Consider the following 18,795-nt stretch of genomic DNA (forward strand, 5'->3'; position numbering starts at 1 on the left):
AGAAGCTTGGCCAATGTATGGCATCCTTTTCTGCAAAGGCAACAGTTGGGTGGAATTGAGCAGTGGCTCTCAGACACCTTTCCGTGCCTGGGGCTCTCCAGTCTGCTAAGTGAAAATGCTCTATTCTCTCAGTGCTGTCACCCAACAGTTACCATCGGTTGTTAGCCCCTGGAGGCATTTCAATAGAAACTCCTGGTGCTGATAATAAAGTAGAGACACTGGGCAACCCTTCCTCACTCTTGCTCATAAAACAGTACCTTTAGAGATTGGCTAGTCATAGCTGCCCGGTTGGGAAAAGCCATGGAAGCTTTTGAACAAATGATGAGATATTTGACTCAGTAAATGTACAGTTTGCTTATTCCCAGTGACACATCCCTAGTTCCCTTGTATTATATTTAAAATTGAAAAATTATTTTAAAAATTAAGAGCTATCTTTGTGGGGAACTGGCCATTGTCTACATCTTCCTCAATGCATTCTTTCTTTTGAATCTGAGGCATGTGCAGAATGCTTTTTAGCCCTGGGAAATCTTTCTGTTCTTTGACACATCATTAAGATTAATTGAGCCTTTCGATTTTACATTTTCCAAGAGCAAATGAAGTAGGAAAAATGGGACAGGTTTTCACTGTCACTCGTGCTGTGCTGTGCTTTTCTCCTACTTATATTCTATATCTGATGGCCAGATCTGTGAAGTATTCTAAAAGCAGTAGTATTAATTGCATTTTCCCTTCATTTTTCCTGAAGGGCAGATTTTTTTTGTTGTTAATGATGGGTCGGGTTAAACATAAGCATCACACTGAAAGTGTAACTAACTATTATTTATGAGAAAAGAACAATGTAATTTCCCCAGATTTGGCTAATCTAAAGCTAAGGTTTATTTTATAGACTTTAAACAAATATTTGTAACCTTTTATTTGTGCCTTTACTTCTATCCCCTCAATCCACTCTAGGCTTTTGGACCCTTTTGTCTTTTCTTTTGTATCATTAGTATTTTTCTTACCTCTAGTTACTTCTCAGGAAAGAACAAATGTTACAGAAATTCTGTCCTCAAGAACACTTCTGTGGCCTGTCACGGTGGCATGACATTGCTTGCTTTCCTCTTGTTCTTCGTGAAAATGCCTACCAGGGTACCTGGCACCCAGTTGGAACTTGAAAAATATTTTTTTCAATTTGAATTAGCCAAATTCTTGAGATAGCCAGGCCTGTCTCACTGCCTCCAATTTCTTACCATCTGTCAATGGTGTGGCTCCTCTTTTCTGGGTTTTCCACGCCTTGTCTCCTAGGCCTCTACTAGAGCTCTCTCTCTAGATCACCAGTTCCTGCTCCTACCCCTGAAAAATCAACAATTCTTATTTCTTTAGCATTTCTGACAAGTGACCTCTGTCCTTCTTTATGCAACAAGCAGCCCTCAGGGAATATAATCAGAGATACTCTTTATTTTTTCCCTTTCCTATAAATGTATTCAGTGGGGAATGGTCTTCCCTGGCTTTTGAATGAAAATTCAGGAACCATTCTTTCTTCTCACTCTTGGGCAATAAAATGTCCCACCACCATGTCAAATTACTGTTTCAAGCTGGTATCTCAAGTGTCCAGTAGTATGCAATTAGCAAAGCCTCCAACTTCACTGTACCTACCCCTCTCCCTCAGGAAGGGGTGTGGCAGGTTAAAAATCTCAGCTTCTAAGGAGGGGCATGTTCTGTTCCTTTCTTTTCCTGCCTTTAGCCACCAGTTCTGCACCTTGCTGGCGTCTGACTTCTCAGGGTCAAAATAAGGACAAAGGAGAGAAGGATCTAGAATAATTTGAGTATTGACTTGGTGGTCTGTAAAGATTGTTGTGCGATTCATGCTCAAAAGAAGTGCTGTAGCACAGGGTCCCCAGCCCCTGGGATGTGGGCTGGAACCAGGCCACACAGTAGGAGGTGAGTGGTGGGCAAGTGGGTGTGACTGCCTGAGCCCCACCTCCTGTTGGATCAGTGGCAGCATTAGATTCTCATAGAAGCACAAACCCTATTATGAACTGTGCATGTGAGGGATCTAGGTTGCTCACTCTTTATGAGAATCTGATACCTAATGATCTGAGGTAGAATAGTTTCATCCCAAAACCATCCCCCTTCCATGCCTACCCCATCCCATGGGAAAATGGTTTTCCATAAAACTGGTCTGGTGCCAAAAAAGTTGGGGACCACTGCTGTACTGGGTTTGGGGTAGAACGGAGTTCGTGTGTAGATGTGTTTGAAGAATCTGTGGAACATAATGTCTCATAAGTAACTGTATGTGACAGTCTGGAGATGTCAGCCCTACCTAGAGATAGAAATTTGAGAGATATCAGCATACTGATCATAGTTAAAACCATGGGAGTGGGTTACTGTTGCATAGAGAAAGCGTTTACAGTGAAAGAGAAATCTAGAGAGCAGACATTAGGGAGCAACCCTTACAGACTTAATAAAGCATTCTAGCTCTCTGTTGGATGCCTTTTTCACCCTGAAGAAATCATGGGCTCTTTCTGAACCTTAGATTCCTGCTGATGAAAGTTAGTGGCTCACGCCTGTAATCCCAGCACTTTGGGAGGCCGAGGCGGGTGGATCACGAGGTCAAGAGATCAAGACCATCCTGGTCAACATGGTGAAACACAGTCTCTACTAAAAATACAAAAAATCAGCTGGACATGGTGGCGCGTGCCTGTAATCCCAGCTACTCAGGAGGCTGAGGCAGGAGAATTGCCTGAACCCAGGAGGTGGAGGTTGCCGTGAGCCGAGATTGCGCCATTGCACTCCAGCCTGGGTAACAAGAGTGAAACTCTGTCTCAAAAAAAAAAAAAAAAAAGTTAGTGAAGGTGATTTCTATAGTTCCTTTCAGATCTGACATGTTGTGGTTCTATCCCTTTGCATTAGTTTTCACAACTGCTTTGGGACAAATAAGGAATTTACTAATTGCTTAATTTTATAAACTTGCTAGTATCTATAAGAACATACAATTATATGGACACCTCATTTATCTTTCTGATAAGGAGATGACTGTCCTGTATACCTTGACTCCACCAACAGTCTTCAAAGAAAATCTGGGACACCATGAAAATGGCAGGTTCAAGGAACCGAAGGGTATTTCATGTGAGTCAATAGAGAGTGATGATTAACAGTTCAGCCTCTGAAGCCAGACCCCCTTGGCTCAAATTCGTCTACCGTCACCTCAGGCAACTTAGTTAACCTCTCCTCTCAGTATCTTATTTCCTCATCTTTAAAATGAAGGTAAGATTCTTAGAAATGGGTATAGGAATTAAATGAGTTAATACACAAAATATTTAGAGAGGTACTTGGCACATAGGCCCTCACTGGGTGTGAACCATCATCATGTGATAGGGATAACGATAAGACAGCCTTGTCTAATGAAAAGTGACTTAATTGCAAGGGTTGAAGAAGGTTACTATCTTAGTCTTTTAGTTTTCAAAAGGAGAGTGAAGAAGAAAAGTCTGTACCATTTCCTAGTAAGTGGGAACTTTCAGATGGCTGAACTCTGTGGGTGATAAAAATTCATTTCTTACTAACAAATTGAGCAGCAGGTGAAAAAGTTGTGCATACTGAAATACACTGAAATACAGTTGTGTTCAGTTTATAAATTTGTATGAGGTAGGAGGAATTAGAACACACTGACTATTAATATTTTTTCTTTTGGTTGGATTTACTGGTGTCATATTTAGCTCAAAGGAAAGCTGCGTGAGAAAAAAATGCTCACTTTCTCCGTAATACACCCTTTTTTTTTTTTTTTTTTTTTTGACAGAGTCTCACTCTGTCTCCCAGGCTGGAGTGCAGTGGCACGATCTCGGCTTACTGCAACCTCCGCCTCTTGGGTTCAAGTGATTCTCCTGCCTCAGCATCCCGAGTAGCTGGGACTAAAGGTGCCTGCCACAACGCCTAAGTTTTGTATTTTTAGTAGAGATGGGGTTTCATCATATTGGCCAGGCTGTTCTTGAACTCCTAACCTTGTGATCCACCCACCTCAGCCTCCCAAAGTGCTGGTATTACAGGGATAAGCCACTGCACCTGGTCATGCCTTTTTACCTTAAAGTGTCTTACAGGCACTGGGCATGGTGGTGCACACCTATAATCCCAGCTACTTTTGGGAAGCTGAGACAGGAGAATCGCTTGAACCCAGGAGGTGGAGGTTGCAGTGAGCTAAGATCGTGCCACTGCACTCCAGCCTGGGTGATAGAGGGAGACTCTGTCTCAAAAAAAAAAAAAAAAAAAAAAGCATCTTAGAGGCTAAGACATTCTTGGCTGTAAAGTTGTCACCTTCTAAAACCAAAATATTTCCCTAAGACATGTTGCTATTGAATCTTTAGGTTTGCAGCAGCCACTTCAAACTTCTTTTGAACATTTGATCTGCTCCTGAAAACATCCCTCTAGGTGTCAGCTACGCGAAGGGAAAGACACACCTTATGGAGCAGACACTACTGAGACTTCTTATAACTTCTCTCAGTTTCTTCCTCTTTGCTCTTGTTATTTTGTCTGAGAGAGGCTGGGTTCAACCTGTTTGTCAGGCACAACCAAATATGTACCCCCCTGCAGTTTATTGTATGCCAAGAAGGATGGTGACATGACAGCAGTAATTCAAAATGCGGTTTTAGGTGAGTAAATAAGAATAAGCCTCTGGGATTAGTCCCAATTGAAAAGTTCAGCGCTACGGGGGAGGGTAGCTGCTACTGTTGGGGATTAACAAATGGCTTGCTGCAGGGAATAGTATTCACTGATCCTGCTACATTTTAGTTATTGGTGGCCTCTCTGCCCCAGTGCCCATCTCTTCCCAGACACACAGATTGTGCTGGCAAACATCTTAGAAATGTGGTTTTGCTCAATTATCCTACTCAGAAACTTTACCTGCTTGTATATGAACCTTCCAATTCATAGTTTTTAGACCACAGAAAATGTATAGCTCTACAATTACTATACAGGCTTAGGGAAGAAGACCAAGAATTTCCTTCCACAGAATCAAACTATAAGAAAACAGAGGAAACCTTCTGGTAAGGGTAGTAGATAAAAGGGTCGGATCATTTTGTGATCGTAGCACTGCATATGTGAATAAAGAATTCTGTTATAAGGTCTTTACTGTTTGCAAGGCCTTTTATGGACACCATATTATTTTATCTTTACAGTAAAAAGGCTGCATCCCCACTTCATAAGTGACAAAGTGAAGCCTAGAGAGGCTGACACACTTGCCCAGAGTCCCACTGCTGGAAGTATGATAATCTGACTCCCAGTTTGATTCCTTCCTTGCTATGGCCTTGCTGTGCACTAATGCACTGAGCTCTTAGGTTTCCCAAACACTTACCCAGCTGAATGGTATATAAAGCAAGTATATAAATCCAACTAGATTTGCAGTCTTTGCATGTTTCAAAGTTAACTTTATACATTATCCATAAAGCCATCAGTTTTTTTCCCCTCCTTGGCAAATGGATTAATCCTTCAAGAGAAGGGTGGCAGACAGGCAGAGAGAAGCATTTCACCAAAGAAAGGGCTATAGATTGTACTCTTGGATTATGGCCTAGCAGGGGTTTAATGGCAAGAGAAGACACCAAAAAATGGACATTGCCTAAAATGTTTGAAATCAGTGAGGAACAAGGAGAGATATAACTCCTGTTTTCTATTCAATTCAAAAGACTTAAGGGAGAAGAGACTGGGAGTTAGATGGCTATTTTAATTTAATATCTTCTTTGATAGTCCCCCATGAAAAAAACTGAACAAAGTAACTACAATCCATAATTACTTGTTTACTTGAATTGTGCTGAGGGCCTAACCTTTAAGATTCTTCCATCAAGTCTTTGAGGCCCCTTTCTGTCAGTTGACGGTCTCCATATGAAGGATATATCTCCATGCAATGGTGTGATGGCTTTTAACTTTATCAAAGGTGAGACAGCTCAGTAGCCCCTTTGTACACTTCTACCTTGGTTTTCTAATCTTTGCTCTTGCTCTGAAGTTTTAAGGATTAGATTAAGCAATTTGAAGGTAGATACCATGGAGAGTATCTGTACTTAATGGGCCCTCAATAATTATTTGTAAAATGAATGGTTGGTAAGTTTGTGAGATCATCTATTATTTTCTTTCATCAGAATAACCAAATAAGTTCTTGGTGGCCAGAATTGTGTTCTTAAATACGATTCTTATTCCTCACATATGTTCTAACAGCCCACGCTGAGTTCCTATGATGCTACTTTAATTCTGTTCCATTTCATGAATTATGCTAGGAGGATACCACTGAGAAGGCAACAGAGCCGACTTTGCTGGAACAAAATACACAAAGCTTGCAGTTGAGAAAATAAAAGGCAATAAAATGAGCTTCATTTCCTCTTTATTGCTTTCTTAAAAGTAACTAACTTTAAGGGTACTGTAGGAACAGGGCCAAGAAAAGCTGATTGTTCTAATCTTGGTGATCTGTAACTGGCTTCAGACGAGTCTCCAGAGTTTATGTAAGGTTGCTAGAGTCTACTGGTGTTTAGGGCCCCAATGAAATGCAACTTTAGGGGTGTTTGTGTTTCTCTTTTCTCTCTACTGTCAAGTTAGCGCTCTTCCACTGATACTGTTGTGTGTCAGATTTGGAAGCTCAGCATTCCAGTTTAGATTTCTGGTTAGCGTTTGAACAAAATATCTTCCTTCCAATTGAAGTACATATATTCGTATCCCATTCTGTCCTTCTCCATTTACATTCCATGCTGTTTTTGTCCATATCAAGAACATTTTGAGGTCTAACTTTATATAGTAACATGTATACATTTTAAGTAGTTTGATAATGTTTTCCATATGTGTACACTGTGTAAACTAGCACACAGATTGGGATATAGACATTTTATTGCAGCCCCACCCAGTCAGTCCTAAGGGTAATCACTATAGTAGTCCCTCTTCATCCAAGGGGAAATGTTCCAAGACCCCCAGTGGACCAAATCCTATATATGCACGACTACATAGCACTAGAGCTAATTCGTCCTTCCATGTTTTATGTCTGGTGCCTCTTTTGTACTTTTATCAATGTAGATTCTACTGGATATCTTCTAGAAAAGGCCAGTTTCCTCGCAATTGAAGTCTCACTTGGATAGTATCCTTTTTCCTTGGTCAACTTCTTTAACTCTGCTGGAAATGTGGCAGCAGCTTCTTCATTGGCAGATGTAACCTCTCTACTAATTTTTATATTTGTAAGTCCAAACCTATTCCCAAATCAGTGTAACCATGACATACTTACAGTAAGTGGCTTGGTGTCATGTCACTCATTTCAGGGGATCCCTTGCTGAAATCTTCATATAGGCTCACTGTTTTCTGGTGCAATACATTGCCACCAATTTGATCGCTTTCTATTCATGTCTTCCACCCACAAATTTGATGCCCTTTCCATCTTCACTAAGCACTTACCAAACACTATCACCATTATGTTTGCAGTTTGAGGTGCGACAGCAAAACTAGCACAAATTTCTTTTTCCTTCTTCACAACTTCATGGATAGAGGATTTGTTCTTACCACAGATCTTAGCAATTTCAGCATATTATTTTTTTTCACCCTTTCACTTAGAGAAAGCACTTTACAGCTTCTATTTGGCATATTACAATTACCAGCATCACTACTTTTGTGCTTAGGGGCCATTGTTAAGTAAAGTAAGAGTTACTCAAATATAAGAACTGCTACAGCAGTCAATCTGGTAACTGACATGGCTACTAAGTGACTAATGGGCAGGGAGCACAGACAGCATGGATGCACTGGTTGTAGAGATGATTCATGTGCTGGGTCAGATGGAGCGCAATGGCACCAGATTTCATCATGCCACTCACTCACAGCAGCATGTAATTTAAAACTCATTAACTGTTTTTTTCTGGCATTTTCCATTTAATATTTTTGGACCAACATTGGCCACAGGTTAACTGAAACTGTGGGTAAGAGGGACTACTGTATTTTGACTTCTACCTCCATAAGTTGGTTTTGACTGTTTTGGGACTCATAATACTGAAGTCATAGTGTATGTAATTCTTCTGTACTTAATTTCTTTAATTCTACATTATACTGTAACTCATCCATGTTGTTGAGTAGAGTTACATTGTATAATTCAACTGTTTATGGTTGTTTGAATCTGGAGCTATCACAAATAATAATAATGCAAGAAACATTCTTGTGTATGTCTTTTAGTAGACATATGAGCTCATTTCTCTTCGTTATATAGTCAGGAGCAGGATCCCTTAGTCGTAGGATATAAATATATTTTCTTTTAATAGGTACTGCCAAACATTTTTCCTAAGTGGTTATAACAGTTAAACCCTAAGTTCCTATCCTTTTAGAGCATAGTTTTTTTTCTGCCATATTTTTACTGGAGGTTGCTGATACTAATTAACGTGGAATTTTGAGGCATTTGCCAGCCCATCCCAGATTTTACACAACACAGCCAGCCCATCCCAGATTATACACCACACACATTCGTATTTTACATTCATTCAATAAGGATTCAGAGGTGGAAATTTACCTTGTCATATGCTTGGAGATTTAATAGTGAAAAATTGCCCTTAGAAATTAAAAGAAAACTATCTGATAATAGTATTTTTCTAAGAGCCTATTCTCTGCTAGGCACTTTAGTCCCACTTCTTCCTCATTGCAATCTTATAAATCAGATATTAGATTGGGATTCTGTCTCAGTTCTGGATATCATGATGCTCATTTTTAAGCTATCTGTTTATTTATTTTAATTTTAAAAGATGAGGTCTCTCTCTCTCTTGCCCAGGCTGGCCATGAACTCCTGGGCTCAAGTGATGCTTCCACCTCAGCCTTCCAAAGTGCTGTGAATACAGGCATGAGCTACCATGCCTGACCCTAAACTATTTATTTTTAACCTAAAAACAAGTAATAGTTTTAGAAAATCTAATATTAATCACAATAAAAAAAACTATTGAATAGATGTCTGGTTTTGTGGCTTAGGAGCAAGGATGAATCTTGACTAAGTGTGGTATTGAATTCATAGGGTGAAACCAGAAGGGGGAAATGACCCAGGGAGGTTCCTTGGATTCTGCAGCCTGTATTGCATTTTATGACTGCTGTTTTCTCTTATTTGTCCTCGATTCCTTCTAAAGGAGGCAGTAACTCAATATATTAAACACTGCCCAGAATCCTCAGTGCTGAACATTTTAATTCTCCCAAATGTTTATCAGCATATGGTTGAAAAAGAAAACCTAGGGCTTTGGTTTCTTAGTTCACATAGTGGGTAGTTCCAGTAATACACCTGCAAGGGCTGGATGACACTCTAAATAATAATATTCCTGATATTTTAAAAATGTGTTAAAGTATGGAGCTCTTAGAATTAGTCTAGAAATGCCTGTTAGACTGGATTTTCAAGTAATAGAGTTCTCTTCCCTTTTAGAGAAAGCTATATTAATCTATCCTTTCATTCATTCTTTATCATGCATTCACACAATGATTCAGCAAGTACTTATTAAGTATGATGTGCCAGCCCCTGTTCTAGATATTAAGCATATAACAGAGAACAGAGAACAAAGCAAAGGTCTTGCCTTGTGGAGCTTATCTTCTCAGGAGAGAAAGAAGCAAGAAAATATATATATGTGTCATGTTGTACTTGGAGGAAAATAAAAACAGAGTAAGGGGCATAGGAATGTAGGCTTGGCATTGAGAACTGCTGTTGCTTTTTATAAGGGACAGTTATGAAAAGTCTCTCAGTCTGTATTAATATTTGTGCTGGGACCTGAAGGGACTGAGTCATGTGGATAGCCACTGACTCAGTGGATATAACCAAATAAAATAGATGTTTTATTTGTGGGCTTATCACCATCTTTGTATTTTATTAGTAAAGGTAATTTTTACATTTATCCAGACATGGATGAACAATATCTGGCACATTTGAGCCACATTGATAATAATTTAGAGATATTCAAGTTAACAGTAATGTGCTGTGGGTATTATAAAGTGAGTTCTATAATGTTATTTTGTACTTCCCTAATATTAATTTTTTGTAGACATTTCCTCCTCTCTCCCCTGTTTTATTGAATAATTTGTACCATTCTTTCAGCCACTCACAGTTGAACTTCAGTCATTTGTGTCTCCTCGTCATCCTCTGCACATCCTTGCTGTTAGACTCTGTTGTTGCCTTGTCTCCCAAATCCATGTCCTTCTTCTGCCTTTCCCCACTTTGTTTTTAGATCCTTCTTTCATCTCAGAATTAGCCATCCTTCTCTAATTCATGTGAAATTCTTTCTCTTTAATCAATGTGAAATTCAGAAAAAAGAACATAGGTTTTCTAAATGAGTCCTTGATTCAAATTGATTCAGATCTGTGTTCTTCTGTGTACTGGCTATAGTGGCTTTTGCAATTTTTGAAACTCAAGCATTCCTTTATAAAATGAGCATAACAATATTTAATTTATAAGACTTCAGTGAGGATTAAGTGGGACTATGGAGTGTTTAAAGTGCCTAGCAGGGAGTAAGCACTTAGAAAATGTTGATTCTTTCCAACATCTGTTCTTCTGCTTCATATCTCTTAGTTTTTACAACTCTAAATATGCTCTTTTCCTCTCTCAGTAAATAATACTACCATCTCACCAGTTTAAATAAAACAAGCTATGAGCCTCCGAATAATCTATTTCTTTCACAATTTAAATTGCTCCATCTGCAAATCCTATTGGTTCCAACTCAACACATATCTTCAGTCTCTCTACTTCTCTCGATTGCCACTGCTATAACCCGAGTCCAAGAATCTTATCTGTACTGTTGCCATAGGTTCTGAATCCATCCTTCTGCCTCCACTCCGGTCCTCTTTCAGCCTGTTTTCTACAGAGCCTAAGTGATATTTAAAACATAAACCAGATAATATCAGTCCCCTGCTTAAAACCCTCCAGTGGCTTTTCATACTCAGAATGAGATCCAACTCTTACCCTCTCCTAACACTCCCACTCTTACGCTTCAGGGGCACTGTCCTTTTTTCTTTTTCTGCTAACGCGTCAAACTCATGGCTGCCTCGGGCCTTAGCACTTGGTATTCTCTCTGCTTGGAATCCTCATTCCCCAGATTTCCACATGTCTTGCTGCTTCTTGTCATTTAGATCTCCGCTCTAATTGTCCCCTGCCTTCTATCAGTAGTACTCCAACACACCATCTTATTTTTCCTAAGACTTACCACTATGTGAAAATAGCCTGCGTTTATTTCTCTATTTTCCCCCTCAGTAAGAATGAAATGTTCTCATTCTAGGCCCCATTTCCTAGCAGGGTGTTTGGCACATAGTAAGTATGCTGAAAAAAACCTTGACTGAATAAATGAATGAACAAATAAATATGAACCCACTTTTAATGAGATATCAAGGTTTTATATTAATTACATGAGCCAAGAATGGTGTTTTTATTTTTTAAATGTGAGGACCTACCTGTTTCATGCATCACACATATGCTTGTGCTGGAAATATGACTGTAAATCAATAGTAATTCAATCCTGGTTTGGGCTTTTTCCTCTAACCTAAATAGTTCTCAGATTTACTCTTCTCCCCATCTCCACTTCCACACTGTCACCTTAGTGCAAATTACCATCCTCTGTGGCCTTTTTTCTGTAAGGTTCTAATCTCCCAGTATCTATTCTCCAGACTGCGGGCCATTGAGCTTTTCAGTTGCTATTACATCTATGCTTGAAAACCCTTTTAAGTTTTCATTGTTCTCAAGATAAAGACCACAATGTGGTCTGGTCCACCACCCCACATCACGCCAGCCCTCACTCTCCACTGACCACACTGTCTCCTCCCCTCCTGGTTCCCGCCTGCCACCTGGCTGGGAAGCCTTGCTTCCCGGTTCCTGCAAAGTTCTACACCGCACCCATTTCGCCCACTTCTTCGGATTTCAGGAGACTGTTCCTTTTTCGGGGAAGCCCTGCCTGATTAGGCCAAGCCCCACTCCCCATCACACGGCCCCACATCACCATGGGCCTCTCTTTCAGGGCTTGTATTTGTTTTAGGAGTATGTACTCCAGAATGCAATCTTATTGACGTGCGTCAACGGGAGCTTGCGCTCAATAGCTATTTGCCAAAGTAATACACGAACTAGCGGCCCGACCCCTCCGCGCCCCTCCCCTACAACTGCCGCGCAGATATTACGCATTAAGCAGGCGCCGCGAGAACGGACAGCGCGGGCGCCTGCGCGAAGGAGCACGCATGCGCAGAGGGGAGAGCCCGCTGACAGATTCTCGGTGGCGGCGGCGGCGGCGGCGGCAGCGGCCCTGGACTGCGGGGAATGGGAATCCTACGTCCCTGACTGAGCACCTCCCCCGCCTCCCTGCCCCCGACATGGCTCAGGAGAAGATGGAGCTAGACCTGGAGCTGCCTCCGGGTACGGGCGGGAGCCCGGCGGAGGGCGGCGGCAGCGGCGGCGGCGGGGGCCTCAGGAGGTCTAACAGCGCCCCCCTCATCCACGGCCTCAGTGACACTTCGCCGGTGTTCCAGGCCGAGGCGCCGAGCGCCAGGCGGAACAGCACAACGTTCCCGAGCCGCCACGGCCTGCTGCTACCGGCCTCCCCTGTCCGCATGCACAGCAGCCGCTTGCACCAGATTAAACAAGAAGAGGGCATGGACTTGATCAACCGAGAGACGGTCCACGAGCGGGAGGTGCAGACCGCAATGCAGATAAGCCACTCCTGGGAGGAAAGTTTCAGCCTGAGTGACAACGACGTGGAGAAATCCGCCTCCCCCAAGCGCATCGATTTCATTCCTGTGTCACCAGCACCGTCACCCACTCGGGGAATTGGGAAGCAGTGTTTTTCGCCATCCTTGCAAAGTTTTGTAAGTAGCAACGGATTGCCTCCAAGCCCTATTCCCAGCCCAACGACCCGATTTACCACCCGGAGAAGCCAGAGCCCTATCAATTGCATTAGACCAAGTGTTCTTGGACCATTGAAAAGAAAATGTGAAATGGAAACTGAATATCAGCCAAAGAGATTTTTCCAGGGCATCACCAACATGCTTTCTTCTGACGTTGCACAGCTTTCAGATCCTGGTGTGTGTGTATCTTCGGATACCCTTGATGGAAACAGCAGCAGTGCCGGATCTTCTTGTAACTCACCAGCGAAAGTCAGCACTACCACCGACTCTCCTGTGTCACCTGCCCAAGCGGCTTCTCCATTTATTCCACTAGATGAACTTTCGTCTAAGTGATTCATTCATCTTGAGACTCTTTTAGCAGTGGAGAGAGAGAATAATCAAGTTGGAGCAAGCACTGAACTTTGTCGATTAATTTGAGGCTATTTCCTATTTGACCCCTTTTCTTTTTTGAAATTTCCTGAAATGATGTTATTCTAGAGAACTTCTATGTCAGGTTCCTGCGGATACCCTTGAATTCAGTGTAGTAATATTTTCAGACGTTTCCCCAATAAGTGTTTTGAAGCATACATCTTTACGCTGCTAATATGTCTAAATACATGTTATCCCTTGATTTTTTTAAATAATTGAGAGCTCTATTTATTTATGGGATTATTAAGTTCTGATGAAAATATAAATGTTGACTTATTCAGCATAGTAAACTGATGTTTAAAATTTCATACTTCATGCCCACACTAATTTTTAATGCTATTTTCAGTGGTTGCCATTTTCCATTTGATGAAGAACGATAACTTGACTATACAGCTTTTAAATACTTTAGTTATATCAATCTAGTAGTTGTCTGTTTTACCCAGGATTTCTTGGATATTTAGTTTTCTGGTTACAGAAGTGGATGGGAGGGTAAATGATTAAAGAACAAATTATAAATTTTGCAACAAATCCTTTCAAATTAAGTATAAAAGTAAACATTTAAGAAAAACATTTTTAATGAAATTTTAATAGTAATTCTAGTCAGACAAATACACTATAGAGAAAGTAAAAATTTTCTTTTTCTTTTTTTAACCAGAGAGTGCATTTGCTTGGGTGTAATCCTAAAGTGAAATGGGGCAGTGCCTTGCAGTCTTTGCCCACTGTACATAGGCTGAGGCTAGGCTCTTTGTACTACTGAAACTTAAAAAGTTTTGAAATGTAGAAAATGTGTGGGAAGGCTTGTTGAACTTCGGGGCACCCAGGTAAACAATACTCTCTCAATTGTTGATATACTTTAAAATACTCAGTTGTGCTTCAGTTCCAAAAATGATTGCCAACCAGGAGCCAGGGCAATTTTTGGCTGCTTTTCTGCTCTACCCATCTGTCACCTTACTGGTTTTCCCTTGTTCAGGAAGAAAGCAGCTGTTTCCTTGCCAACAGGTCCTTCCTCTCCATCTCCCACCAAACTAGGGCATCATTGATTAGACAAAGGTACAGTGTAACTTGGATCTCTGACAGCAACAACAGGACTGTGAATTGTTTAACCTCTGTGGTTAAAGCTGCAGCTTGGTTGTCTGCCTTGGGGATGTCGGTGAATTAAGGGATGATGATTTGCAAGGGAAAATCAGTGGAGAGTCACATAGGTAATTCTTATTAACTTAGGTTTTGCTAAAGGCAGAATAGTGGAATGTTCTTTTCTTTGCCTTTACAATTAAGACAAAATATTTAATAAGAATAGCAAATTGTTTTATATTATGCTTCCTTATACCTCATATATCTTCCTTAACTAGATAGTTTTACAGAAAGAATGGCATACAAAGAGTAAAGGGGAAAAATAACTCAGAACAACAACAAAAAAGCTCTGACTTTTTAAAGTTACTTACGGAGACTAACAATTTTGTGGAATTTTTACAACTATGAGAATAAATGGAACTGGTCAACTCTTGACAGTTGCCTCAAGATGGAGTGAAATTACATCGAGGGTAAGACTGTCCACAGGTTTCAAATTCTCTCTGGTTAATAGTGTTCATGTGCTCCCATTCTCGACCTTGTTCTTTAAATTTAAACTTAAATATTCTGACTTCTTGTTGAGTACCTTGCCCTGCTTCCAGAGGTATTTGAACTTCATTGTCTTCAACACAGAAGCGGTTACTTTTCTCAGTTCACCTGTTCTTGCATTATCACAATTGATGTCATCACTAATATCCTAAGCTAGAAACCATGGAAGCCTCTGACTTTTCCTTTTCTCTGTTGGATTAGCTTAATCACCAAGTCCTGTCAACTTCTGAAATGAATCTCAAATTTCTTACCTTCTCTTATCTGTTGCCCCTGATTTTGCTTAAGTTTCAGCCTGTCTTCTGTCTCCTTTTGGTTCAATCTTCATACTACCTCTTGAGTAATCTTTCTAAAATTTAAACTTGATGTGTTTTCACTCTCTTGCTTGAAAACCTCTTTAAGGAATGGTTTCTTTAGCCTAAGATAGAAGGTCCTTTATGATCTGGCTGTATTCTGAAATAGCTCCAATCCTCTCATCTCTGTCCCAGTATACATCTTCTTTCCTTCTTATGCTGCAAACGCTAGACCACTTGATATTCTTCAAGTATGTCATGTACTTTCATGTGTCTGTGCCCTGGGATAGATTTTTCCTTCTCCCTAAAATGCCATTCCTGTCCTTTTCAGGCAGGTAAATTACACATGATTTTAAGTATGAAGGCAATGTATACCTACTGATTATAAAATATTTAAACAATGTACATATCTATGTGTGTGTGTTTTTTTTTTAAGTCTGCTTTTAACTGTAAAATTCATTTTTCCTCTCCACAGGTAACTTCTGTTAACAATTTGGTATATATTGTACAAGGCGTGTTACTGGCATTTCCATGTATATATGTATATAAATGCAGGAAACCAACATGTCATTGACACCTCTCTTCTTTTCTTTCCGCCATATCTAGTCATTCCTCAAGTCTGACTGATTTTTATCAGCTAGAATCTATCTCCTTACTTCTACTTCTGTTGCCACCCTGATCCAGGCTACCAGCATTTCACTCTTAGGCTTCTGAAGCAACTACCTAACTCCCACTTGTGCCCATCACACTCGGTTGTCCATCCACCTTCCATACAGCAAGTAGAGTCATCCTTTTGAAATTGCGGCACTGATCCATCTCCCAGCTGAAAGCTTTTCATTTTTTTCCTGTTGTTCTCATGAGTATGCCAAAATGTATGTATTCTGGGCTAGGAGGCCCTGAGGAACTTGGTCCTTCCCTCTTCTTGTTTTCTGTGCTTCACCCTGTCTTGCTTTTCTTTTCCTTAAATATATCATGTTCTCACCTATTTTAGATCCTTTTCCTTGAAGGTATGGAAACATTTATTTCTGTAAGCTTATTCTATATAGTTGGTAAGTTTTTAAATCAGATGAGGTTCTAAGGGTATATGGACAATTTACATGATCATAGTATTGTTCATAACTTCATTCTGTAGAATGTAAGGGCTTATTTAGCTCGTGTGAGAATTATCCTTCAAAAAGCATTTTTAAAGTATTAGTATTGCTAATCTGTAAACTTTGTGCAAGAAGCCCTAAAGCCAATAGCAACATTTACTTAAAGTACAGTTTGTCACATGTAATAAACCTCTGGTATATTTTCCTTTGTTGTGCACACAGTGTAAATGGGAGAAATAATTAAGGATCGTTAAATCCAAGGCTGCTGGATGTTAGGACCCTTAAGCGTACTTAAAAGATTGATTGTAATCAAGAGTAACTTGTATCAGGTTGCCTTCCAGTGATTCACATTTATTAGTTCAACAAGTTACATACCTATAGCAAGAGACCACTTTACTTGGCAATAAAATTGGGGAAAGAATCAAGACTTAAATGAGGAAAACAGGTCTGAGAACATTTTTTCTTCTGGGTATGTTTATAGATTAGTAGAACAATTTTGAAGATCTAACAGAGGTGGGAATCAAGGAAATGGTTGCCAGACAATGAACCAAGATCTTGATGATTATTTCTTGAGTGGCACCAGAGAACAGAAGAAAGAGTTGGCCTTGGAAAGGAGATCTGGAAACATACTTTTCTTCTGAAACAGGAAAGAGAGTGAAAAGACTAGGCAAAGGTATCAGCAAATGTTGAATTGATTTGTTGTTGCAGGGGGTTTAAAGGTATGAGGTAGCTATATGAAAAGTAGAATTTGTTTCTGATTGTGCCTATTTTCCAATTATTGAGGAATCTGGGATACATGAGGATAGGGACAGGAGGTCATTTGGAAGCTCGAGTGCAGAAAAGGTTTAATGTTGCCTCTGAGAATCTGTACAGGAGCAAGTTTAGGACAAGTAGAAGGCTTAGTAGGCTATGCTGGATGCCAGGTTGCAGTTGGGTGGCAGGCACAAAGGAAGTGGGTTGGATTGACTTGGTTTGGGAATTGGTTAAGTGGGTACTAGGTAAATCTCTGTGAAGCAGTTAAGTGTTGTGCTGCAAGTGTAGTTTGAATGATTGGCTGAGGCATTGAGGATGGTAAGAGAAGGGAGCAGAGGCTTATGGACTAGGGCACTTTTTTCAAGGCTCTACCTTATCAGCCATGGCAAAGTATAGAGAATCTTGTCTCAATGTAGGTCTCTCACTGTAGCAGTTTTGCTCGTATTTTTCATGACTTAGAGAATCAGGGCTGAAGGCAAGCCTTGAGTTCCACTTATTTGGTAAAAATTGTGTCAGATTGCTCACTATAACCAAGACAGAGTTCTTTGTGGCTTCTGTACCTTGCCATCCAAGTAAAAATTTTCTTAAAAGTTAAAATGTCCTTTGTATAAAAAATAATAAAATACTTGCTATATGTCAGGGACTGTTCTAAGTGCTAAGCAAAGTATCAGTGCATTTTGAATCTATCACTATTATCTGAGCTAAGTGCTACCGTTATCCTCAGTTTATAAATAAGAAAATGGAGACACAGAGAAGTTGAGTAGCTTGCCCAGGATTCCAGAGCTGGGAGGCAGGCAGCACATCATGGTGGTTAAGAATACAGACAGTGGAGTAGGATGGCTGTGGTGAGGATTGAATGGATCCGTACATGGAATGTGCTTACAACGACGCTGGGCAGTTATCATCCTTGACTGATGAAACTCCTGCTTTCACTTGAAGGATAATATACTATCTTTCAAGGCCGGCTATCCTTTTATAAAGTGATTATTTCTGATGTTAGCCTTTCTTATAGTGAGCAAACATTTCCTTCTAACTTCCACCATTAATTCAAGTCCACCTCTGGCAAATGCAAAACAAGCCTTACTCTTCTTTTTATAGGTGATAGCCCCCTTCTAGAAATCATAAGTACTGATCCCTCTCTAATGACTACCTCTTCCTTCCAGATTTTAGAAATCTTGAGCCATGTCTTCAGTATGCTCTCTGTGAAATAAAGCTATCATTGCTTGGCAGCCAAGATTTTCACCAGATTGTGATTCCCTTATGACCGTTTGCCTTCCTGGGTAGGAAGTGATAAATGGCCTGATAACACGAGCTTTTGCCAGTAATAATAATAATGATATGTTAATATTTCTTGAGCATTCAGCATGGGTCCGGACACTCTTTTTAGTGCTTTACATTTATGAGTTTTTAAAATCCTCAAGACAACCCTGTGAGGCAGGTGCTATGGATTGAAGAGATGAGAAAACCAAGGACATTTTCTCAAGTCCTTATTTCTATTTTTTTTCTTTTGAATGTAGGCCCTTTTGGTTTTTTTTTTTTCCTTATAGACATATTTTTTTAATTACTTGAGGTAAAGCCTATTTCCCAGCTAACTGTAGCAACCTGCTTTATTTTGCTAGTGCTGCTACTTCTGTTTTGAATCAAATGATAGGTAATCATCCTGAAAACAGTATTCTCATATTAGAGGAAGACATGGGGAAGATTTTTTTTTAGTAATAGATAAAAAATTAAAGTGTATAGAAGGAAGTCATGGTTTTACAGCTTTACATATTTTTTCCCTATAGCATTAATTGTATTCAAAGATTTAGGGGAATTTT

The 18,795-nt window shown here is 40.1% G+C and overlaps 2 protein-coding genes across 4 annotated transcripts in view; both read left to right on the forward strand.

The window, feature by feature from the left end:
* Positions 1–18,795, forward strand: part of PIP5K1B (phosphatidylinositol-4-phosphate 5-kinase type 1 beta) — a 334,673-nt gene that overhangs the window by 66,807 nt on the left and 249,071 nt on the right. The gene's annotated exons all lie outside the window — the stretch shown is intronic.
* Positions 12,129–16,661, forward strand: PABIR1 (PP2A Aalpha (PPP2R1A) and B55A (PPP2R2A) interacting phosphatase regulator 1). Its single transcript, XM_017543424.2, has one exon. The coding sequence runs from the start codon at positions 12,157–12,159 to the stop codon at positions 13,150–13,152; it is 996 nt and encodes a 331-aa protein (XP_017398913.1). The 5' UTR covers positions 12,129–12,156; the 3' UTR covers positions 13,153–16,661.

The sequence above is a fragment of the Cebus imitator genome, unplaced genomic scaffold (genome assembly GCF_001604975.1).
Source record: "Cebus imitator isolate Cc_AM_T3 unplaced genomic scaffold, Cebus_imitator-1.0 Scaffold155, whole genome shotgun sequence".
Taxonomy (NCBI): domain Eukaryota; kingdom Metazoa; phylum Chordata; class Mammalia; order Primates; family Cebidae; genus Cebus; species Cebus imitator.